Consider the following 26511-nt stretch of genomic DNA (forward strand, 5'->3'; position numbering starts at 1 on the left):
ACAGTGGGCAAGATGCAAAGATTACCTGTCATCCAGAAGGAGTCAAGGAAAGAGGGAGGGGTGGTGAATGGGAGTGGAGTATGTGGGGATGAAATGGGTGGGAGTGGATTTATGCTTTTGTCTTTGGCTACCTCCCTTGTAAGAGGGGAAAAAGCCATTGGTATATGTGTTGTATTAACAACGGTTCACTAATGCTATCCTTACAGACAAAATCAATCAATCAATCCAATGCCCTGGTCTTCTCTCTTGCAAAAGACCTGCTGCCCTCACACAGACAATATCATGATGCTGCTACTGGAAAATATTTTGAGTTCATGGTGCTGGTTTTGCTTGTAGGAAGTGGGTATATATGGGAGGATAGTATTCTTAAACTATGAGAATATAAGTAAAGATAAAAGGGATATAGGTAATGGATGGAAGCGGGATGGGTTAGGGTGGGCATATACATTCAATGGTTACCTCCCTTACAAGGGAGGTAGCCAGTGGATGTACTGTCTTGATACATTGCTTCCAACCCAAGGCAGTGGGCAGAGTACAGGGATGATTCATCATCAATCAGGAGCTAAGATGAGAGGGAGGAAAGGGTGGTGGAGGGGAGCAGAATGGGTGGAAGTAGATATGTGATTATGACTTGGCTATCTCCTGTACAAGAGGGTACAAGCTCTTGGTATATAGACAGAGATAAATAGCTTCAAATTTATGAGTAGGTCTTCTTCTACATTACCAGCTGGTAGAAGCAGGAGAGGAACAATTATAAACTCTTCTCATGTGAAAGCAGAAGGAAAATAGTCGAGTTGATAGAGACCTCTTGGGACTTAGATAAGGGTGCTGATAGGATTTGAAGATGTGTAATGGGAGGATAACTGTCTCCATTGTCATCTCATGAGATAACCACTAGCAGGGACCCATCGCTGGTTCCATGCACACTGAATTTACCATTTACCTGCTTTCCTTACCTTTGGATTGCGAAGATGTAAGGCCACTTGCACTATATAATGGACATCTGCAGCAGCTGGATAGCGCATCAAATAATTGAGGCAAGACGTGTAGTCCCCATTCAGAACTGTAATAAACATTCAATATTTCTGCAATTTCTGATTATTGAGGAAATTAATAATATAATGCAATGGTACAGTAAGCATAGTTTGTAACTCTTGGGAGCAGATATTTGTTAATTTGTTGAGCTATTGATCACGCAACTCAAAGTCAGCAAAAAGACCAGATATAAGGGAGTTACTAGCATTTTTTTTTCCTAATTGGTACATGTGGCCAACATAACATACAATAATAAAACCAACAGAGCATCTTTTCTAATATAACAATAGTTGAAAAATTATATGCAATACTACACTGAAACAAAACCAGCTAATTAATTATTGATTTGTGTTTCATTAAGTGGAAATCCCAAAGACTCAAATTGGCAAGAAACAGTCTTCAGGCTCTTCCACAGGTCTTTTAAAAGAAACTTTGGATTGTTGTTTATGTTGTACAAGAGTAGGGCTGTTTCTATGCCACTAGCTGAAAGTAGTAGTGGGAAGGGTTCAGTCACCACTTGTCAGCTCCCCATTGTAAAAAAGTGTAAGAAATACAGTTGAAGGTGATAGGAGAATTTAGGCCCCATTTAGAGACCAAGTGTCAGCCTCTTGGGGCTGCATCTCTTGATGAAGTTGAGGGAGTTGACAGGTTTTGAAAATAGATGGCTATGCTGTCCATCTCGCTGGACTACCAAATGCAGGTACCTGTCATTGGTCCCTTGTTTTAAGACCTAGACAATATATATGCCTAGAGCCAACTATGGAAATCTTTAATGCCATAAAATGCTAAGTGGAATCAATGATGGGCAGCTGCATAAGGCAGTCCTATGAGTTTGACATCAAAAAGAGTAATCTCCCTGTTGCTTGTCTTCAAGTCACATCAATTTCCTCACTTATACTACTCTGTGAGGGGCACAGTCCTAGCCTCCCAATAAGGGGGAGTGTGTGACGTTAAACCATATCATCATCATCACACTTCAAGGTACAGCCTAAAGAGATTGATACAGTCGACTAAGCCCACAATCTCTATCAACATCATATGCTCCCCAACCTCTGCTACTTTCAGTTGATGATACAGAAACAGTCCCAGACTAACTCAGACATCAGCATAAGGTTTCTTCCCAAAGAGATCTACAGGAGGGCCCAAGAATAATTACCAGCAGGTGTGGGGTTGTGGGTTTTTGAACAGCAAAACATAAAGCAACAAGCGAGTAACCGAAAAATGGATAGCATTGGAATAATAATTGTCTACAGCTTCACTGATGGGAGACCTGGAACCCCACACTTGCTGGTAACAGTCTTCAAGCCACAGTCACCTACTGCTTCAGAGTATTAAAATAATTCTTAGTTGTAACTAAATGTGACACATTCATTATATATATTGCATATAAATAATTGGAACTTACTTGGTTCTCTGATATATGACAACATGGCAACTGTCAAAAAATCTACAAGAGGAAAAGACTTCCCATCGGCAAATATAGCGTCCCACACAACCAAGAGGTCTTGCAATGGGAACTCCCGACCAAAAAGAAGCCGCAGCCATCGACTGGTTGAAAAAGAAAAAATAATAATTATAATAATTGTACATATATACATATACATATATATATATATATATATATATATATTATATATACATATATATATATATATATATATATATATACATACATATATATATATACATACATATATATATATATATATATATATATACATACATATATATATACATACATATATATACATACATATATATATATACATACATACATACACACACACACACACATATATATATATATATATATATAAATATACACACACACGTGGCATTACTTTAATATCTACTGCAATCTAACAGAAAATAGTCACTGTTGAATGTGAAGGTCTATTTTTTGCGGGATTATATTTATACAACCCATATGGGGTACTGGTTGCATAATTTTCATGCAATTAAGATTTTAGGGGTTGTAATAACATCCCTATATATGGGCTAGTCACAAAGAATTCTTTTATGACTGAACACTAACATCCACTAAAGAAAAATGCAAACCACTAATTTCTATTATCACTCCTTTCTGCTACCTTTCTTAAATCTCTCCATTACGACTTCTATGACTACCTCTTCAGTGCAATGTTGTCCCCAAGGATACAAGCACTGGTTATACTCAACCAAATTCTTATATACATAAATATTCAGAGTTCTTAAATACAGTCAAACCTTGGTTTTCACGTGCCCTAGTCAAAATTTTGTCCCAATTTTCGTACATCCACTCTGTGTTTGTACAGTTGAAAATGGTCCATATCAAACTTGTCTGCCAGCCCATATGTGACTTGGCCACTCGTTTCCTGGAATCAAGTGCCCGCACAAAGCATCCCATGCATTTGTGGCTCAGTCTGCCTTTGTTTCTCGTCGAGTGAGGATCACACCATTCATTTATCCAAAACATTTCATAATAATCCACTGTTTATTGAGTGAGACTGCTAAATAAGCCACAATGGGATAAAAGAAAATTCAGTGCCAGTTCTTTGATAAAGAAAGAGAGTAACATGACAGAATTCAAGAGCTCATAGCTAAGCATGAAAGTGGCATACGCATGGCCAATCTCACCAGGATGTATGGAAAGTCTGCATCAACAATCCCTTCCATCCTGACAAAGAAAAAAAGAAATCAAGAAACAAGAGATTGTAAACAATCGAATATGTTGAGAAGTTGTTGTTGGTGTGAATCAAAGAAAAACAGTCAGTGGGAGATAGTGTTTCTGATGCAATAACTTGCGAAAAGTTAAGGCTGTTGCATACAGGTCTTGCAAAGAAAATGCATGGAATAAATGCTGCTGTTAGTGAATTCAAGGCCAGCAGAGGCTGGTTCATCAAATTCAAGAAGTGAACTGGCATACAAAGTGTGGTAAGGCACAGCAAGGCTGCAAGTTCGGACAAACATGGGACCAAAGAATTCAGTGATGAATTCAAGGAGTACATAGAGGCTGCAGGATTCCCTCCCACAAACAAGTCTTCATTTGTGATGAAATAGACCTCTTTTGAGAAAAAATACCATAGGAGACCTACATCATGCAGGAGGAAAAGGCACTGCCAGGACACAAGCCTATGAATGATAGGTTCTGTGGTAAGGCTGGTGGGGATTTCAAAGTAAAGATATTACAGCTGTATCACTGAAAATCCATGAGCGTTTAAGAAAAACAGCCATCAAGAGTAAATTGTGTGTGATGTGAAAGGCTAACAATAAAGTATGGGTCACAAGGAAAAAATTTCTTGAGTGGGTCAATGAGTGCATAAGGGGTTTAGGAAGAAATGTCAATGTAGTGGTATAGGGAGACCTTAATGCTAGCGTAAGAAATTAACCAATAGACGATGTGGTTGGGAAGTATGGAGTTTCAGGAAAAAACTGTAGGGGAGAGTTGATGCTGGAGATGTGTCTATAGCAGCGTTTCTCAACCTTTTACCCTTGCGTAACCTTTAAAATAAATTGCATGTCTCAAGAAACCCCTGCACAAAAAAAAAAAAAACACATATACCATATCTTTCTCATTCTATTTTCATTGTAATAATAGGTTAGATATGATGATGTCTAAATTACATTATTACAATAACCTTTTGCAGAACCCTGGTTGAGAAACGCTGGTCTAGAGAGTTGATGATAGCAAATACAGTGTTTAGGAAGAAAGTCAAGCTTAAGTACACATGGTGGTGGATGGAAGGGTGGTAGATGGAACATTAATGGACTATATAGTGGTAACCAGGAGAATAGTAGGAAGAGTTAAGGATGTACATGTTCTAAGGAAAGAGTGGGGAGTATCAGATCATTATTTGGTGGAAGGTAAGTTGAGAGAAGAGAATAGATGGAGAAAAAGAAAAAAGAGCAGAAGGTAGGGAGGTGCTCAAAGTGAACTGCTTAAATGAGAAAGAAAAGGAGAAGGAGTACAAGAAGAAGCTGAGAGAAGAGTGGGAGGAGTGAAGGATGGAGTAGAACTAGGAGTGGAAGAGGAATGAGGATGTTTCAAGGAGGGAGTCACAAGGTGTGGGAATATAGTGTATGGAACAAGCAGGATAGGAGAAAGTAGAAAGAAGGGTAGTTAGTGGTGGGATGAGGAAGCAAAGAAAGTTGCAGATGAGAAGAAACGAGCATTCACAGAATGGTTACAAAACAGGACAAGGGAATCATATGAGAAGTACAAAGAAAAGAGAAAAGAAATAAAGCAAAAGATAAAGGAGGCAAAGAGGAGAGCAGATGTGAAATGAGGTAAAAGTATGACAAATTTTGAAAACAAAAAGATTTTTGGAAAGAAATTAAGAGAGGAAGAGGAGGCAAATCAAGTAGAGAAGAAAAGGTAAAAGGTGCAGATGGAGAGATGATAATGGAAGAGAAGGCATTAAGAGGAAGATGGGCAGAGTATTTTCGGGAATTGCTAAATGTGAAGGAGGATAGGGAGGGAAAAGTAGATGCAGTGGGAAGTGCTAAGAAAATGACAGCGATGAGTGTGGAAAATGGAGGAGAAATAAGGAAAAATTAAGTGAAGGCAGTTGTTAAGATGAAAGCAGGTAAATCACCTGGGTTGGATGGGTGTCGTGCAGAATATCTAAGAAAAAGGAGGTACAATGATGGTGGACTGGCTGGTGAGGTTAGTTAATTTTTGTTTAAGAGAGGGTAGAGTACCATAGGACTGGAGGAGTGGCTGTATAGTTCAGCTTTACAAGGGAAAAGAGGACAAATGTGAGAGTAGTAGTTTCAGAGGGATCAGTTTGTTAAGTGTAGTTGGAAAGGCTTATGGGAGGGTTTTGATTGAAAGGATTGGGAGAGGAACAGAGAGAGTAATTGGCAAAGAACAGTGTGGGTTTAGGACATGTAGGGGTTGTGTGGATCAGATTTTTGTGGTAAGACATATGAGAAAGCTTTAGGAAAAGGTAAGGATGTTTTTTGGGCCTTTATGGATTTGGAAAAGGCTTATGACAAAGTAGAGAGGAAGGCACAGAGGGTGGTATTGCAGATATATGGGAGAGGAGGAAAGCTTTCAAGAGAAGTCAGGAGTTTTTACAATGGTAGAGCTTGTGTTAGAATCGGAAATGGAGAGAGCGAGTGGTTTTAGGTTAAAGTGGGACTTTGCCAGGGATGTGTTATATCGCCCTGGCTGTTCAATATATACATGGATGAGGTGGTGCGAGAGGTAAATCCAAGGGTAATGGGTCAGGGATTAGAAATTGTTTAAGAAAATGGAGAAAAATGGGAGATAAGCCAGTTGTTCTTTGCTGACAACACTGTGCTTGTAATAGGATCAGAGGAGGGATTGAGGAAGTTAGTGACAGAGTTTGGGAAGGTGTGCGAAAGATGGAAGTTGAAGATAAATGTGAGTAAAAGATGATGAGATGTACAGGGGGAGAAAGTAGCAGCAGACTGGAAGTGGGTATTAAGGGAGGGTGGAGGAAGTGGATAGCTTTAGATACTTGGATGCAAATGTGAAGGGAAAGGGAAGAGTGGAGATGGAGGTAGAATGTAGATTGAGAGAAGCAAGTAAATGCCTTGGGGGATTAAAAAGTGTAACGAGAAATAGACATTTGGGAGTGGATGCTAAGAGATTATGTGAAGGAGTGATTGTGCCGACAGCACTGCATGGGGCAGAAACATGGATCATAAGAGAAGAGGAGAGGAGTTTGAATGTATTTACCTAGTATTTACCTAGTATCTTACAGGAAGGGGAGCTATGCTTGTGGTATCCCATCTTTGTATCATGCAGTGTCTAGTTTGTACAAGACTTATAGATGAGGTGTCTGAGAATATGATAGAGGTTACTAGGCTGGATAAAGAGAGAGACAAGGAGGCAAGGAGGAGAACAGAGGGTGGAAAGGGAATTGGGAGATAGGGTTGATGAAAGTACAGTAGACCCTCGTTTTACGCGGATTTTTTATGCGCGGTTTTGAATTTACGCGGATTTTTGGGTTAAGACTGTAGCCTTAGCAAAGGAAGTTGGCGGTGAAGGATTTGCAGATATGGAGGAAGAAGAGGTTCGGGAACTGGTTCGTGGCCATGCAGTCTGAGGAGGAACTGGTGGAACTCGTCCAGTCGGCCAGTGAGGAGGAGGAGGAGGAGAAGGGCAATGTTGAAGAAGAAAGCCAGCCACAGGAAGGATTAACTTTGGACTCATTGGCAGCCTTGATACGACAGGCCTCCGCTCTCAAGGCTGCCATTTATGAGACTGACACATCCATGGTGATGGCAATTGCGGCGCAGAATGGCATCGACAGTGTTATGGCGCCCTACAAAGCCGTTTTGCAGGACATGAAAAAGCGCCGAGTACAATTGCCCATCACCATGTTTATACAGAAACGTGGTGGTCCAGCTAATTTTGATGCCGAGTCCGACTAGACTGCTACCTAGACTACTACCCCTTCTACATATATTCATTTCATGCACTGTTTTTTCTTGTTCTTTTGTTTGTATTGTATTGTTTTCCTATTTTTCTATTGTATTATTTTGTTCAATATGGCAATTCATTGTGGAAATAAAATTATTAGGGTTCTAATGATTGTTTTGGTATATCTCCTTCAGTGGCGGAATTTTACACGGATTTTCGTTTTACGCAGGGGTTCCCGGTCCCTAACCCCCGCGTAAAACGAGGGTCTACTGTATTGGGATGATTTGGACACATGGAAAGAATGAGTGAAGAAAGATTAGTAAAAGAGGTGTGGAAGGCAGAGGTAGAAGGAGTGAACATGAGGGGACGACCAAGCATGAGATGGATGGATAGGGTAAAAGGGGCATTGGGAAAGAGGGGAATGTCTGTTGAGGAAGGACGGGAGAGGACAGAATATAGGGGTGAATAGAGAATGGTTGTGTATGGATGATGCTGTCATGCATGAAAGGGAGTGGGTGGGAGATGGGGGGGTGAGGGAATATGTGTCAGAAATAAATTGACATGGCCCGAAGGGATTTCTCCGTTTTCTCCATTTCTGTATGAGGTGATGGAGAGGGGGGTTTGTAGATTTAATGAAATGGCCTTGCTGTGGATCTCCTGTGTCTTGCAACAATGCTTCTGATCCAGGGCAGTGGGCCAAATGCAGGGATGACCCATCATCCAGGAGGAGCCAAGATAAGAAGGAGGGTGGTGGATGGGAATGGAGTATATGGGGATGGAATGGGTGCGAGTGGATTATATCTGTGTTTTAGCTACTCCCTTGTATGGGTTAATGAAGTGTTTTGTCCAAGTGTGAAGAAATACCTCCTGGAAAATCAATTGCCACTCAAGTACCTCCTGGTAATGGACAATACTCCTGCTCATCCTCCAGGCTTGGAAGGCCAATTGTCGGAAGAGTTTAGTTTCATCACAGTGAAGTTCTTCCCCTAATAAAACTCCTTTTATCCAGTCCATAGACCAGCAGGACATTTCAAACTTCAAAAAACTCTACACCAAAGCACTGCTTCAAAGGTGCTTTAAAATTACCTCAGATACAGAATTGACCCTAAGACTTCAGGAGGAATCGCTTCATTATCTTGAATTGTATAAGACTTGGCAGGGACTGACTTCCATGACAATGAACTATGCTTAGAGAATATTGTGGCCAGAATGTGTCTTCATGAAGGATTTTGAAAGGATTGAGGCTGGCCCTGATGACTCTCTGCCTGTTGTGGAATTTATTGTGCCTTTGGGGAAGTCCGGTAACGTGCACAGACATTGCAAGGGGCAGGTGCTTTGGGCAGGAAATTGGGCACTTCACTCTTTTGTATTATTCGTATTTGGCAACTATCCGGTAGGGTGCAACACCATTTTCCACATTATAATTTCTGAATGGTAAGAAAATGGAAAAAGCCTGTGAGAAATAATTTTTCATTCATTTATATATATTTTTGTGAAGGGCACTTTTGGGGCACAGGGCAAAAGGACCAGTGCTCAGGCTTCCCCAGCACCCCCCCCTCTGCAAGGGCCTGGGGAAGTCCATGGGGTTGGATGTGAGTCACCAGGATGCGAAAGAGTTGGTGCCCAACCACAGAGAAGAGTTAACTACTGAAGAGCTGGAAGACCTTCAACTGAAACAGCAATTGATGCCAGCTGAGGATATTGCTTCAGAGGAGGAGGAAGAGGGAGGGGAGAATGTGCCTTTTTCAGTGATTAAGGACGTGTGCAAAGTGGAGTGAGTTGCATATTTTTGTGGAAAATGTGTCACCCTAACAAAGCTGTTGCAAGCCATGTCTGCAATATGTTTAATGACAATACCTTGTCCCATTTTAGGCAAGTCTTAAAGAGACACCAGAAACAGACCTCTCTGGACAGAGTTTTTATGCAAAAGGGGTCCATCAATTCTCAAGCTGGTCGTAGTGCCAGTAAAAGACAAAAAAGAGAAGTAACCCTGGATAGGGAAGTATCCCCAGATAGGACATTGATACCTGAAGTCTTTATGGAGGGGGGGGATTCCCCTTTCAAACAATAACCTTTCCTCTTCCCTCTCCCCTCCTCTCCACCTTTCATATGCCAACAAGAGTCTTCAATAAGGGTATAAGTGATGTTAAATGTCCATTTATCAATTTCATTATTTTTCTTTTTGTTTTTTGTATGTAAAACTATGGTTATTCTCTATGAAATGTATTTTTTGTTAATATTTTTGGGTGTCTGGAACAGATCAACTGGATTTACATTATCTTTTATGGGAAGTATTACTTTAGTTTTTGTATATTCAGTTTTCATCAGACTATTTTGAATGGATTAATAAAAAAAAACCGAGGTTCCACTGTATTCTTGAAACCATTTACAACAAAAATATTCCCTTGGTTAAGATGTGCAAGTTCTGAAATATCATATGCTCTAGAAACACAGTAGCTTATATACATCTATTTTCCATATAGGTGTATGAATATGTGGAATAGCTTAGAAGGTGATATAACCCAAACTCAAACAATACACGAGTTCACATTTAAATATGATAACTGGAAATCAAAGATATAGATTAAGTCAGAACCATACATGATTTTAAGTCTAGGTATGTTAGAAAATTAGAGAATAGGAGACGTTCCACGACGAACATTGCTCCTTTCCTGTAAACTACAATTAGGTAAATACAGTTCAAACAACAAAGCATTGTGATACCCCTTACAGACCATTCACAGAATTCTTTTATGACTGGAAACTAATCCCCAAAGAAGAATGCTGATAATCTCTACAACTCCTCTTTTCTGCTATCTGCGACACTGCTTCTGACCCAGGGCAGTGGACAAGGGCAGGGATGACCCGTCATCCAGGAGGTGCTAAGATGAGAGGGAGGGTGGAGGGGTGTGGAGTGTATTCAGGGATGGAATGGGTGGGAATGATTTTATGCCTTTTCCTTTTTGGCTACCTCCCTTGTAAGTGGGAAAAAGCCTTGGTATATGTATGTATATACCAAGAGCTTTTTCCCCTTTATAAGGGAGGTAGCCAAGTCAGAGGCACTTACCTACTCCCACCCATTCGACTCCCCTCCACCCATCCCATTTCAGCTCCTCTTGGATAACAGGTCATCCCTGCATCCACCAATTGCCATGGGTCAAACACAATGCAGCAAGACACAGTAAATCCACAGCAAGGCTGCTTCACTTAATCAACAACCCCACTCTCTCCTCCCCCTCATATAGAAAAAAGAGCAGACAGGGAGAAATCCCTACCATTTCTATAACTTCACCTCTCTGATGCAACACTGTCCCAAAGGACAGAAGCCCTAATTATTGGTTACAAAATACAAATACAATCAAGCATTGTGAACCTTAAGGTCACAAAGCTCTACATATACTTACATGCCATATATCTGTGGAGGAATTTCTAATTTGGTAAGATGTGTATAAATGTCTGGCTCAAAACGCTTCACCTGGTTATCGTGAATACTTGTCAACTTCTGCACCAGGACATTAGTAGGGCCTATGTCCTGAAAAACGAAATAGCAAATATGAACAAAATAAAGAATTTTATCTTTGCCATTATGGCATTCCTTATGCTATGTGTAGGACTGGTATCGGTTGGGTGTATGCTCTGACTTGACCATCCTCTTTATAAGGTATATGTACAAGTGTAAATTCTTGTGTCTATACAACTTACAAAATAACAATTGAAAGTCCTTTTAGAATTAGAAAAAAAAATATTACCTCCAACATGTAATACTTTTGCAAACTTTTTTGTTTTATGCATCAGTAACATTTGCTGATACAATTTGACATTTCAGAACTTAGAATAGTATACCTGAAAATCATACACTCCCAAATGCCAAGCCAATGAGAGGGTACAAGATGAAAACAATAGAAAAAAATAACTTACTTGTGGCTGAGCAAAGGGCCGAGCATTGATTATGGAGTGGCGAATGGAATGCTGTGATTGGTTTAGATCTGGTACAACATACCATAGTTCTAGCTCTTTCATTACAGCCTCAAACATGATACTGTAAATATTTAAAAAGACTTACCAATACTGCACAACTATTATCTACATAAAACCCTCTAAATTATTAAAAACAAAAAAGATGCTTTCAAAAGTGCACTCATTTACTGTAGAATACATTAAACTGGAAGACATGACATTTTCTTCACAGATAAGAAATAACTTTTGAAGAAAATACTTACTAAGCATCATGTTCAAGATAAACTTCATCCATCAACTCTTGTAAAAGATCTCTGCAAATAAAGAAATCAATGGTTTTATATTCATGATCACACACATGAAAATAAGAAAATTATATATATACACAAAGAAGAACAGAGAAACTCTTCAATTACACCAGTGTCTCTGACCAGTATGATTGTATGTTAGGGTTATGAGAGACCAATGATAGGTACCTGGTAGTGGTCCTGCAAGTTGGATGGCAGAGAGAATCATTTCCTTGCTGCCCATTTTCAGAAACCCATGAACTCCCTCCCCTCTGTCTGGAGGTGCACAAATCTCCAGCCTAGACCCAAAATCTCTATCAACTTAATCCAAATTTCATCCACATTTCTATGCAATGAGATTTGACAACCAGCAACTGTTCCTATTCTACTATTTTCAGCTGTTGGTGTAGAAAGTTTGTATGCAACTGGCAGCTGCCAAAAATTCTATCAAAAGAAACACGTGGATAGAGTTTTTATTAGTATGATGCACTCCATGCTGTGGATGTGCTGTCTTGCTGCATTGCTTCCAAGCCTGACAGTGGGCAGAAAACATGGATGACCCTTTGTCCAAGAGGAGCCAAGATGAGAAGGAAACAATGGAGGGTGGACAGGAGTGGAATAGGTAGTAGGTGCATACCTTGACAGGCTACCCCCCTTATAAGAGGGAAAGAAGCCCATGGTATATAAATAGACTTCATGAAGCTCTAACGAGTGAAATATCATACTAATAAAGGCTTAGTCCTCACCGTTTCTTTTGATATACATAGTCCCACATTAATGCAACACAAACAACAGTTCAAGTTTTTTTTTCCTAGAGATATCTATGGAAGGAACCAGGTACTGTTGCCAGCTACTGTGGGGTAAGTTTTCAGTTGATGAAATTCAAGGTAACAATGATCATTATTACAGGATTGTGAAACACAGGTGCATTAACCACCTTGAAAAAAATTAACATTCAAGTAAACAGTTTCAGAAATGGAAGATCAAGTGTATCACTCTTGTCAAGGTTTCACTTAAGAGTTGATGTATTAAAAGAGAGATGGTTGGGTGGATTGCATATATTTAGATTTGGAGAAACCTTTTGACAAGGTACCTCATAAATGACTACTGACGGAGTTGAAGCTGACAAAGAGAGAGAGACCTTGAATCCAGTCTGGAGACCAAGTATTACAAAGGATTACAAAGGCGGAGCATGCCAACAGGAGACCTTTTGGTCCATATCTAGGTCGGATGCAAAAAAAATCATAATGATAAATAAATAAATGAACAAATAAAAACTATAATAATGTAAATAATAAAATACATAAATGCATAGGTATAGTTAGATAATAAACAGGTAAATAGTAAATAATAATAAATTGACATAACTAATAATAAATGAGAATCAAACAAATAATAATAAACGGACAAATGACAACAAAACAAATAAACAAATAATATAAAATAAATGATAGTCATTACACCATCTTGGAGTTTCACCTCCAAATGGAGGGAGAGTTGGTGGGTTGTGAACACAGGCACCAGGGAAGACATTCTCTCCAACATCCATGTCACAGGACCATCACATGCAAGTACCACTGGTCTCAGTGAGAATAAAAGATGAAGGAAATCTATTTCTGTTCTAATAGGTCTTATTTTGTGAGAGGCTGGTACCAGCTCTTCAGGGCCACACCTCTGTGTGGAGATGGACTGTTCTTGGAGTACATTGATTGGTACTTATTGGTGGATTCCCAAGTGTAGTGCATAAGTGGGAGCTCTTTCTTCAGCCACATGATACAGGACCCCCCACAGGTGCTCATGTTCCACCAATCTTAACCTGGTAGCTGTAGCTGGATTACATGGAGTGGTCAGGTTCCAGCAAGAGATATCCAAGGCAACAGATTGATAGACTAAGAAAGGCTAGGGAACCAGTCCCAAACTTACTTATATACAGTACTACCTCTCATTAACAGACTAAAAGGGGGGTAACGGTGTCCGTTGATGTGAATAACCCGTTGATTTGGAGTGGTTTTTGGGTGGCATAGTGATTGCACAGCACTAAACAACAGCACCAAAAACACCGAAAACACAGCAAAAACACCGCAAACACAGCTAATTAACGTCCGTTAATGAAAGGTAGTACTGTACACACATTCACACACTTTTTTTTCAGAGGGGGGGGGGTGCATAAACCCACCATTGATGACTGAATTGGGAAACCTCTTCATGGCAAAAGACACTGCAAACAAAATATATATTCATATATGCATGCATATATACACATATTCATATAGTCAGACATATTTATACACACAATCATAACATGAGAGCATTGTGGACATCACATTTGAATATAAATAATATTCCAAAACTGATCACTACATAATTCTACCCTAAAAGCCACTTTGATAAGGTATAAGTAACTTACAGATGTAATCCTGGAAACCTACGTATCAAGAGAACAAGAGTAAGATTACATCGTTGGATTAACAGGAGTATTTCAAGCAGGACAAATGTGATCAAGATTTTCACCATGAACAAATCAAAGATAAACTATTGAAAGTTTTTGCTTTTACCCTTGAGCTTTGTAATTATATTTCAACATTACAAGCAAGAAAAAAAAATCATATCAACTGGCACAAATACACTTGTATACAAATACACAATACACTGATCTACAAAGAAATATTAAGCACACACATATATACATGCGGATATCCAGTCTAACAAATTGAACATATAAGAAAGGTTAGAAAAACTGGGCTTTGTCACATCAGAGAAGAGAAGAAAGAAGAGGGTTGACATGATTGCTGGATTCAGAAAAAATGAGAAATGTGGACATTATTTGAGATGGGAAAGTGACTTGAGGCCATTGAAAAAAATAAATTAAATAACACAAAATCCTGAAGGATATCAACAAACTTACCTTTCAAAAAATAAACAAACAAGATAAAATCAGATAAATAAATAAAGCAAAATTTGAGAGATGGAAATAATGAGACCCAAAAATGTTGCTATTTTCTTGTAAATTGTACATACATACATACACCAAAGGCTTTTTCCCCCTTATAAGGAAGGGAGCTAAAAAACGAGGGCATAAAAACCACTCCCACCCATTCCATCCCTATTGCATTCCACTCCCCTCCACCTTCTTCCCTCCTTCTTATCTTGGCACTTCCTGGATGATGGGTCATCCCTGCATCTTGCCCACTGCCCTGGGTCAGAAGTAGTGTCACAAGACACAACACATCCACAGCAAGGCCACTTCATTAAATCAGTGACCCCCCCTCTCTGTCCCCTCATGCAGAAAAGGAGAAGACGGGGAGAAATCCCTTCATGCTGTGTCAAATTATTTCTTCCTCACCCCCCATCCCCCTCCCATTCCACCTCATGTATCACAGCATCATCCATATACAACCATTCTCCATTCACTCCTGTCTTCTGTCTTCTTCTGTCCTTCCTCAACAGACATTCCCCTCTTTCCCAATGCCCCTTTTACCCCATCCATCCATCTCATCCTAGGTCGACCCCTCATGTTCACTCCTTCCACACCTCTTTTACTAGTCTTTCTTCACTCATTCTTTCCATGTGTCCAAACCATCCAGTAATGTCATGAGATGTACAAGGGGTGAGGGTGGTAGTGAGTGTGAGGTAAGTTTAGGAGAAAGGCTAAAGGAAGTGGAGAGTTTCAAATAATTAGGAGTATATGTAGAAGAAGGGAGAAGGCAAGAGATAGGGGTGAGTGAAAAATAGCTGTATACAGATACAAGGAAAGGAGAGGCTAAGGAATGGTGGGAAGTAGAGAGTGGTTATGTTTGAATTATATTTTGATACAGCTTGAAGGGACTTCTCCTCGCCGTCTTCTCTTTTTCTGTACGAGGGGACAGAGAGGGGGGATTGCTGATTAAGAGAAGTGGCCTTGCTGTGGATGTACTGCATCTTGCTATGATGCTTCCAACCCAGGGTAGTCAGCAGGATACTGGGATGATCTATCATCCATGAGGAGCTAAGATGAGAGGGAGGAAAGGGTGGTGGATGGGAGTGGAATGGGAGGAAGTAGATATGTGACTTTGACTTGGCTACCTCCCTTATAAGAGGGAAAAGCCCTATGTATATAGATAGATACATAGACATGTAGCAGAGAATAGAGTGGAGATGGAGATAAACTGGAGTGTGGGATGCAAGTAATATCTTGAGGGAATGAAAAAGGTCATGAGAAATAGGTATTTAGAGATGGACTGAAAAAGAAAGGTGTGATTGTGCCCACAACATTGTATGGGGCAAAGACTTGGAATTTAATGGAATATAAAAGAAGTTTAAATGTGTGTGAGATGAAGTATCTAAGAACTATGGTGGGTGTTTATATGAATAGATAGAGTGAGCAATGAGGAAGTGAGGAAAAGGGTAGAGTAGGAAAAAAGTTGAAAAGAAGAGTTGATGAAAGATAGTTTGGTTACACGAAAAAAACCATTGAGGAAAGACATGCAAAAAAAAAAAAAAAGTGTGTGTGCGTGTGTGGAAGGCAGAAGGAAGAAGACAAAGAATAAGAAGGATGGATGGTGTAAAGAGAGCCTCAAGTAAATGGGAATGTCTATTCAGCCAAAAAGGGAAAAGGCATGAGACATCTCCAAGGGAGTGGTTGTGACTGGACTGATTGTGAATTGACAATTGACAACTGACATGGCTGAAAGGGATTTGTTCTTGTCTTCTCTAATTATTTGTGAGTAGACACTGAAGAGATGCCATGTAATGAAGCAGTGGGGGTGCCCCAGCTTCAGCTGTTGGGCCCTGTTGTGGAGGTCCTATGTCTTGTTGAATTGCTTCTGATCCAGGCAGTGGGCAAGAGGTAGGAAAGACCCCATCGTCCACAAAGAGCCATAAAAGGGGGGAAGAGGCCTTTTGATATATGTACGTACAATTAGGTAAATATACAAAATAATGGAGGCATAAAGGGAATGGATTGCCTTGTTTGTAGTGGCTTATGACTTGAAACTACACACAAGCACTAGTGCACTCCCGTACACACGTGCACACAAGTGCAATACAAAATCATAAATTAATGTGTATATATATATATATATATATATAAAAAAAAAGTGAAAAAAAAATTGTGAAAAAAAAACTTGATAGATACAATACTCACGATGTTGGTTTCATTTCATATGCATGCTGATGGGCTTGGTGGTCACAATGAATGACAAAAATGAGTGGAGCCAGGATCTCATGCATGCCCTGGAAAATACCACATGTCTATTACCAAAGAAGTTCCTTCAGAAATATTCAATTTTATAAAAAAAAAAATATTTTGCTCATACAATTAATATGACTATATCTATATACCAGGGGTTTTTACCCCTTACCAGGGAGGTAGCCAAGTCAAAATGCATACACCTGCTCCCACCCTCATCTACCAGCCTTTCTTCCACCTCATCTTAGCTCCTTGTGGATGACGGGTCATCCCTGTATCTCTCATACTGCCCTGGGTCAGAAACAATGCAGCAAGACAGTGTATCCACAGCAAAGCCACTTTACTTAATCAGCAACACCCCCCCCCCCCGGTCTTCATCCCTTCATGCAGAAAAAGAGAAGGGGAGAATCCCTAACCCCCCCCCCCAACATCCCCTACTCCCTCCCTTCCTTGCATCACAGTATCATCTATAAATAGCCATTCTCCTTACACCCCTATCTCCTACCTTCTCCCTTACTTGCTCATTGCCCCTTTCAACCCATCCATCCATCTCATCCTTGGTCGTCCCCTCAAGTTCATTCCATCTACCTCTGCCTTCCACACCTCTTTTACTCGTTAATCTTTCTTCACTCATTCTTTCCATGTGTCCAAACCATCCCAATATTCTTTCATCAGCCCCACCTGTGATCTCCTTTTCCACCCCAGCTCTCTTCTTCACCTCCTCATTTCTCACTCTATCCAGCTTTGTAACCCCTACCATACTTCTCAAACATTTCATCTCAAACATATTCAAACTTTTTCTCTTTGTGCTGTTGGCACAATCACGCTCTTCTCTACCAGGACCATATCGCTCATTCATTTCAACACTGACATAATTAAAAAAATGCTACTTTTCAGGAGAAGCAAAATAAACTTTTAATTATGTAATACAGTCTCCCATGGAACTTTTAAATGAGGTATTTAGCAATGAATTTTCATTTCATGATTAAATGTAGTACATAACATCTCATATTAAAAAATACATTTATTATAAACATGCTTTGTGCCTATTTGAAAAACAAATTTGGAATTATGACGTTATTGCCTTCAGCGACATATAGCGGCCAGTTTTGCTACTAGAGTTATGGCGTTCTTACCACAAATATAGAAAATGGCAAATTCAGTGGTATAAATAACTCAAAATCTTCAATTTTTGAGTTATGTCATTGTTGAAATGAATGAGCGATATGTGCTTACAAAGACCCACATCTCCCTTCCCAGTTTCACATTTATCCACATTAACCTATAAGAAACCTCCTTCCACTCCACCACATGCTTACCTATCTCTTCACTTACTAGTATAGCCACCCCTTACCTCCCTCATCCTATCCTCACTCAATACACTCTATGATAAATAAAAATATTTACAATTATGATACATAGAAAGGACATGGCATATTTTAATCATACATGGTGAAAAATAAAATATAAGGATAATTCCTTCTGTGGATGTACACTTCCCAATGGTCGTATTGTTGGCGGACCAGGTGTTCCTGAGGGTCAAGGTCAGGTCAGCCTAATCACAGTTAAGTGGCCTCTGGTCGGGTTCTGGTGATACAGTACCTGACACTCAACAGCTGCTTGGTGCTGCTGCAGCAACATTCACAACATCGTATGCTTGATATCTATCTTCTAGTAGTGTGACATCCTGTGATGTGTAATATATCTTCTTCCAACAGTGTTCTGTCCAGTTATCAGTCGCTGTCCTCAGCAATTTGCTCAAAACTCAATAATATTTACATAAATCTAATAACATGAGGAAAGTAGATACAATTATGTTCACCTAAAAGATATGATCTTATATAGTGGCTTCTTGCATAAGATGTATCTAGGAAGAGCAGTAGGTGGAGTTGGAAGAGAAGAGATAGGAGAATCTTTTGATGGAGTGGTTGTTGGAGATGAAGATGGGATATGCTGGAGGTCTAGGCCTCATGGTACTACTTTGATATTATCTTTAGGTAGGACTGTCTCTGGTAAATTCTGCATGAGGGGATGGAGAGGGGGGGGGGGGGTCACCAATTAAATGAAGCAGCCTTGCTGTGGATGTGCTGTGTCTTGCTGCATTGCTTCCAACCCAGGACAGTGGAGGGAGAGGTGTTGAATGGGAGTGGAGTGTGTGGGGATGAAATGGGTGGGAGTGGATTTATCCTTTTGACTTTGCCTACCTCCCTTGTAAGGGGGAAAAAGCCCTTGGTATGTAGTATGGTCCCCACAAAGTGAAGGGTATAAGCAAGATTGAGAGAATATAAAGGGCTGCAATTAAACTGGTCCCCAGATTGGCAAACAGACCATGTGAGGAAAGACTAAAAGTAGTGGGTCTGCCAACTTTGAAAAGATTGAAGAGAAAGAGGTGATATGAATACAGTGTTCAGGTCACTAACAGGGATACATTGCACTAACAAAAGAGATCTCCTGATTAAAGATACATACGTACATACATACATATACCAAGGCTTTTTTCCCCTTACTAGGGAGGTAGCCAAAAAGGAAAAGGCATAAAATCATTCCCACCCATTCCATCCCTGAAAATACTCCACACCCCTCCACCCTCCCTCCCATCTTTGCACCTCCTAGATGACGGGTCATCCCTGCACCTTGTCCACTGCCCTGGGTCAGAAGCAGTGTCGCAAGATTAAAGATGAGAGAGCTTTAATAGGTCATGAGAGCAAATTAAGAAGGACCACATGTCTAAAGGATATGAAGAAATATAGTTTTCCATATAGATGCATAAATATATGGTATAGCTTGGGTGATATAGGCCAAGCTCAAACAACACATGAATTTAACTTTAAATATGATAATTGGAAATCATGGATACAGATTAAGTTGGAAGTGTACGTCAATTTGAGTCTAGGTATGTTAGAAAATTTGAGAATAATAGGACCCAATGAATGCTGCTCCTTTCCAGTATATTACAATAAGGTAAATGCAATATAACATGTAAGAGATTGACTGGTTGATTATCTTCACATTTACATCTTGATTTCATGATACTCTGTTCCTTGTTACAAAGGATTACAAAGGCGGAGCATGCCGACAGGAGACCTTTTGGTCTAATAAATAAAAACTACAATAATGGAAATAACAAATAAAATACATAAATAAATGCATGGATATAGTTAGATAATAAACAAAGAGGTAAATAGTAAATAATAATAAATTGACATATAACTAATGATAAATGAGAATCAAACAGACAAATGATAACAAAAAAACAAATAATATAAAATAAATTATAATCATTACAGCATCTTGTTTTTAGAATTCTTAAGTGCCCAGTAATCACACAACTGAAAGAATGGTTTTACAGAGTTAGTAATCTATGATTCTGCAAACTATCTATCAATATACCTAGGGCTTCTTCCATCTCTCAAGGGAGGTACCCAGTCAAGGCAAATACCTACTCCCACCCATTCCACTCCCATCCACCCTCCACCGTTTCCCTCTCATCTTAGCTCCTCATGGATAAAGGGTCATCCCTGTCTCCTGCCCACTGCCCAGTTAAGAAGCAATGCAGCAAGATACAGTACTATGTCTAATGACATTACGACTGTAGACACATTGAAATATGAAAAATTAAAGCCTATATAAAAAAAAATACAATAAAAGCAATTATGAAAATAACATACAATATTGTCTTAAACATCATTCACTGTTACATACTTATATCAAATGGCCTTTTCCTCATTATGAGGGAGATGACCAAGCCATAGTATACACCCACCCACCCTAAACCCATCTAAGAACCCTTTGTTCTCCTTCCCATCTTAGCATCTTGTGGATAAAGTCATTCTTGTCCCTCACCACACTACATGGGTCAGAGGCAATGTGGCAAGATGTAGCACTTCTATAGCAGGGCCCAGCTGAAGCCATTCACCCCTCCTGCCATATCTATGCAAAGAAGCAGTAGAGGTAAACCAGTTATTTTCATAACTGCTTTTATTGCAGTTTTTCCCAAAGGAACCTCTCCCGGTCTTCTACATTTCCTGCATGAGGGGACAGAGGAGGGAGGGGGGTGGCATCACTGATTAAGTGAAGCAGCCTTGCTGTGGATGTACTGTCTTGCTGCATTGCTGCTGACCCAGGGCAATGGGTAGGAGATTAGGATGATCCTTTATCCATAAAGGGCTAAGATGACAGGGGGGAAAGAGAGGGAGTGGAATTAACGGGAGCTGGTGCATCCCTTTTAAATTAGCTACCTCCTTCATTAGAGAAAAAAAGCCCTTGGTATATAGATAGCTTCATTGCATGGCAACCCCCATCCTTCCACTTAAGAAATATACAGGGCAGACAAGAATGTCCCTTTAAGCTGTTCAGTATAATGAAGTACGCCAAAATACAAACCCATGTCACCAAATAAAAAAAAAAGCACAAATACATAAATAAATAAATAAACACAAATAAATGCTACCACATACCTGTTTATATGATATGTGAGGATATTCTCTAGCAAAGCAAAACAGAATTGTGACCATCATATCTCTAATTCGTGGAGACTGGAAAAATTCCACTTCAGGAAAAGTACGAATCACATCTTGACGAATCATTTGCTTCAACTGGGAATCTTCAAAATATCGATTCCATGGACTCTGAAAAAGTAAAGAGTACAGTAAGATTGTTATTGTAAAGGCTGCTGGCTGAGCGGATTACTTGCAGCAAAACTCAAGGGGATGGTGGTTCAAACTCTGCCACTGGCTAAGCTGAATCAAGAGCATGGTTCATTAAACTCCACATTACAAAGTCCTCTGTAGGGAGCACCATCCTAGCCTCCTGAAAAGGGTCAGATTGTAATGTTAAACCAACCACATACATACCAAACCCCCTTTCCACCTAACAAGCAGCTGAGTCAAAGCACACACTCGTCTCATATAAAATGAAATCCATTTGATATCCCTTCCATCTCAGGACCTCATAGATAAAGGGTCAGCTTTGTCCTCCACCACACTCCTTTGGTTGAAGGAACTACTGTGAAACACTACTCCCACAGCAGGTTCCTATTGCCAAAGTTGGTTTACCCCTGCTATTTCATCACCTATTTCAATACCCTATCTGTGGTATTGGCTGCACCCCGTCTAGGGTATTGGTTGCATTTTATTGTGGGGTTAAAAGCTGCTCAGTAGCATGCAGCTGATACTTTAGGGTCTATTTGGGGCGTCCTATGGACCAGAGCCACACATATTTTGTCTGTAGTAGAGGAAATCTCTATTCATAGAGAAATGATACTTTTATTATACTACAACTGTCCCTCCATTATGCTGTCCCCCCACTCTTGTTACTGTCCTGTACCACTTCTCTGAATATTCATTTTCTTATTTTGCCAAACCCTATGGTGTGGGAAAAGAATAATGCCACCAAGTGCTCCCACTTGAGTTATAAAAGGCAACAAAAATGGGATGGGGATAGGACTAAACATCCTTCTCTCTGTAGCCCCAGAGGGAACATTCCTAAAAACAAGCAAAGTCATAAGAGGGTCTGGGGGGAGTTTTCCAACTACAACCCTAAGGGTTGGGGATTTTAATGTGTGTGGATGTGGTACAGATGAGATTAAAAGGGAAGAGATAGGCAGTATGTTTGTGTGATGAAGGATGGATGTGTTGTTCCATGTGTACTTATGCTCAACTTTTTTTTCTAAACACTGTGTTAGCTATTATCAATTCTCTTTCTAGACACATCACCACCATCAACACTCCACTACAATTTTTTCCTGGCACTCCAAACTTCCCAACCACTCCATCTATTGGTTCATCTCCTACTCTAGCATTGAGATCTTCCAATACCACTACACTGACATTTCTCCCTAAACCCTCTAAACACTCATTTAGATCTATCCAAAAACCCTCCCTTTCTTCTACATTCTTCTCACTACCATGCCCATGCACACTCACAAAGACCCACATCTCCCCAGTTTCACCTTCATCCACATTAACCTTGAAGAAACCTCCTTCCACTCCACCACACACTTACCTAGCTCTTCACTTGCTAATATAGCCACCCCTTATCTCCCTTGTCCTCTCTTCACTCCTAACACCCTCCTCACTACAATCTCATACTCAAATTCACCCCTCCCTTTTAACTTAGTTTCACTCAATGCCAACACATACATTTTTCTTCTCACAAACATACTACCTATCTCTTCCCTTTTACTCTCATCTGTACTACACTCACACACATTAAAAGACCCAAACCTTATGGCTCTGGTTGGAAAACTCTTTCCAGACCTTCTTATGTTTTTTTTTTTGTTTTTTTTTAAGGAATGTCCCCTTTGGGGCTACAAAGAGTATGATGCCTACTCCTATCCCTGTCCTGTTTTTGTTGCCTTTTACAACTCAAGTGGTAACACTTTGTGGCAGTATTCTTTCTCCCCTACCACAGGGTTTGGCAAAAAAGGAAATGTATATTCATAGAAGTGGTACAGGCCAGTATTAAGCGTGGGAGGGCACATTAACCACTTCCATACAGTGATGCCTATGTAGGCGGCATGAGGAGCAAGTGGGTACTCGATGATGCCGACGTCGGCATCTTGATTATATTTATTGTAGTCGTACCTACGTAATCTCCATTCTCTCTAAACTGGCTTCATCAATTTTCTATGGTTATCAAAATACACGGGTGAAAGAGAACGAACTATTGAGCACTGACTTTATTTTTTATAATGCAATTATTATGACGCAACATCGCACGTCGGGCAGCTAATGCTGCCAGACGTGCGATGTGCCCCAGAATGAAGAGGTTAACATAGGGACAATCACAGTGTAATAAAGCAGCATCATTTCTCTATTATGTGTGACTCTGGTCTGTAGTGGCACCCCATATAGACTGTCAGCTGCATGATACAGAGCAGATTTTAACCTCACAATAACATGTAGCCAATACCTCAGATTTTAACCTCACAATAACATGCAGCCAATACCCAACATTAAACCTGCCACCATCATCATTCATTATACATCTCATCACTTTTGCCCACATTTACTCTCAAGCTTCTCCTTTTGCACACCCTTCTATACCCACTGATTCAATTTCTCGTCAGAATCAGTCGCAAGCACAATGTCATCTGCAAACAACAATTGGTTCACTTCCCATATCCATCCTCCCTCACCCACTAACTCTAAACTTCTACCTACCACACTCACATTTACCTTCATTTCATTCTTAAAAAAAAAAAAAAAAAAAATCAACAATAGAATGGTACATACTAAAATGGTTCAAAGACAATACAAAGATTTCTTAAGGTCAGTGAAATGGAAGTCTGTAAATAGAGGGCTGACAGAACACAAATACACCCAACATATATACTAACAAAAGCACAACACATAACATGTTCCAGGTCTGCAATAACGATCATGATGCCATTAAATACAAACTTTTCTTCTACAAGAACATAGCTGAATGTATTCCTAAACAAAATTGTATGAAAACCATCCTTACCTCTTCATCCTGTGACAGTGGATTATTTAATAAAGGATCCAAAGAATCATCTCCCAGTCCTGGATTCGTCAAAACACCTAACCTTACAGTTTCATATTTGTCCCTCTGCTTCCGCAACGCTCCTTGCCACTGCAAAATATGAACACAGCATAACTGTATGCTCCGATTATTTCATAACAGTAACCACATAATGGAATATATACATCAAGATCAATTTTAACTAAACCTTATCCAAGTTGCCTTTACGTACTTCTTTACAATCATCTGGCAAGACTCCTAGATAAATCTGCCAGCACAGCGATCGCAGTCGACAAGCCCTCAGTTCTCCGTTGAGCCCAAGAGAACATAGGTCCTCTCGACTACAGTTATAGATCTCATCCCATTCATCACTGTAGTTTAAAGATGCTCCTAACAGCTTTTTGGGTTTCTTTTCTCCAAAATAATTTTCTTCTGATGTACATACATGACCTGTGCTATCCTCAAAGTCTTTTGATGCTTCTGTTGCTTCCAAGTTGTTGTCATTATCCTCTAAACTTGCAGCAGACAGAGGATCTGTGAATTATATGAAAGTGACATTAAACTGATGAAATACTATATACATATCAATCAATCTATTGCCCCACATCACTCTTACAGGAGACCTATGGCTCCCTGGTAACAAGTATTACCTACTTGGCAGGCCCAAATTCAATCTAGAAAGAAATATTATGTTATTGTCTAGGAGAATAATTAAAAAGGGACAGTGTGAGATGAGGTGTTCAGTATTCTCTGCGTGATGGTTGCATTTTTGCCAGTTTGATTCTGAAGCTAGGTCCATTCTGTTCTGGTATTATCTTAGTGCTGGAAAGTGCCCAGAATACAATTGCACTAGCATGTTTTTTGCCTCTCGAGAGGAATTTTTCTATGGAGTTGATGTCATGGGAGGTTTGGCGTAGCAAGTGTGCTGGTCTGTCTTTAAGAGTTTATTTTGTGATCTGGGTGTTAATACGTTTTCTTTTAGATGTATCGTATGTCATAGGTGGTAGATTTTTCTATGCGAGTGAAAATTAATCTCCAATCCTAAAAGAATGCTGCGTGACTATGGTTCACTAGGGGTTTCTCTGAAGTCCCTAAAATATGAATTTCACAAATGCTATGCAGTTAATATCCACATATAGATCCCGAGAAGACTGGCTATGGCTACCAATTCATATGATGGTACCAAGTCATGCACAAGAAAGACCTTCCACAGTTTTAATGCACAAAGACCTGCCTTGCAACCATCAACCATTACAACCCAAGATTCCCCACCACCATCTGGAAGTACGTCCCTTACAGACAAGTATCTGATTCACCTGCACAATATTCACATGAAGAGTGATCTTAATCCATTTGGAAGTATCATTATCACATACTTATTCTACTTCCATGTGATATTAACTAGCCAAGAAAAAAACAAAAACAATCACAAGCAAAACAAATAGTTAACTCTCCACAATACCAACTTACCTACAAAGTTGATGGACTGCTTGATGATTGGTCTAAATCTCTCCATTCTTTAGATCCAGCTACTTAACCCAGCTACTAAAAACCTGCCAAAGAAGTACAAAATCAATGTGAGAGAAGAGAAAATACATATACTAAAGGCTTTTTCCCCCTTACAAGGGAGGTAGCCAAAAAAAAAAAAACAAAGGCATAGAAACCACTTCCACCCATCCCATCCCCTACATACTCTACTCCCCTCTACCCTCTTATCTTGGCACCTCCTGGATGACAGGTCACCCCTGCATCTTGTCCATAATGGATGAAAGCTAAATAAATAAATGAATAAAAAATAAATAAATAAATCATCACCAATCAATCAATTGTTGCCTCAAGTTTCACTAAGCAGTCCGACCCCAGCCCATGAGTGGCTGGCAATGGTCCTTGGAACCTCCCACAAAACTCTCTAAAAAGAAACTTTGAGCTTCTGTCTACGCTGTATCAGTGTAGGACCATTTCTATATCAATGGCTGAAACTTGTAGGGAGAAGAAAGCAGTTGCTTGTCGTGCAAGAAATACAGCTCAAGTTGATAAAAAGATTCTGGGCCCAGTGCAGAGATATAGTGTCACCCCTGCAGGGCTGCATCTCCTGATGGAGATGAGGGAGGTTGATGATTTTTGAAAATGGCCAGCTTTGCTGTCCATCTTCCTAGACACTCCCTCAATCATTGGTTCCAAAAGATTGATGTGTGATCAAAAATCAC

General features: G+C 39.8%; 1 protein-coding gene across 4 annotated transcripts in view; it reads right to left on the reverse strand.

Annotated features, from left to right (window-relative positions):
• TBC1D5 (TBC1 domain family member 5) overlaps positions 1–26511 on the reverse strand; it is a 53607-nt gene that overhangs the window by 19831 nt on the left and 7265 nt on the right. For 3 of the 4 annotated variants that reach the window (XM_076189399.1, XM_076189396.1, XM_076189397.1), the window contains exons 3-13: positions 25775–25857; positions 24537–24838; positions 24287–24415; positions 21277–21447; positions 16775–16863; positions 14060–14077; positions 11629–11679; positions 11327–11447; positions 10813–10940; positions 2441–2583; positions 957–1063 (exon numbers count right to left, since the gene is read on the reverse strand). In XM_076189399.1, the coding sequence (XP_076045514.1) occupies positions 957–1063; positions 2441–2583; positions 10813–10940; positions 11327–11447; positions 11629–11679; positions 14060–14077; positions 16775–16863; positions 21277–21447; positions 24287–24415; positions 24537–24838; positions 25775–25820 (1305 nt within the window). In that variant the 5' untranslated portion in view covers positions 25821–25857. The remainder of the gene's footprint in view (positions 1–956; positions 1064–2440; positions 2584–10812; positions 10941–11326; positions 11448–11628; positions 11680–14059; positions 14078–16774; positions 16864–21276; positions 21448–24286; positions 24416–24536; positions 24839–25774; positions 25858–26511) is intronic. The other variant, XM_076189398.1, reaches the window with a different exon arrangement.

The sequence above is a fragment of the Oratosquilla oratoria genome, chromosome 8, assembly GCF_046742065.1.
Source record: "Oratosquilla oratoria isolate Oo_2021 chromosome 8, ASM4674206v1, whole genome shotgun sequence".
NCBI lineage: Eukaryota > Metazoa > Arthropoda > Malacostraca > Stomatopoda > Squillidae > Oratosquilla > Oratosquilla oratoria.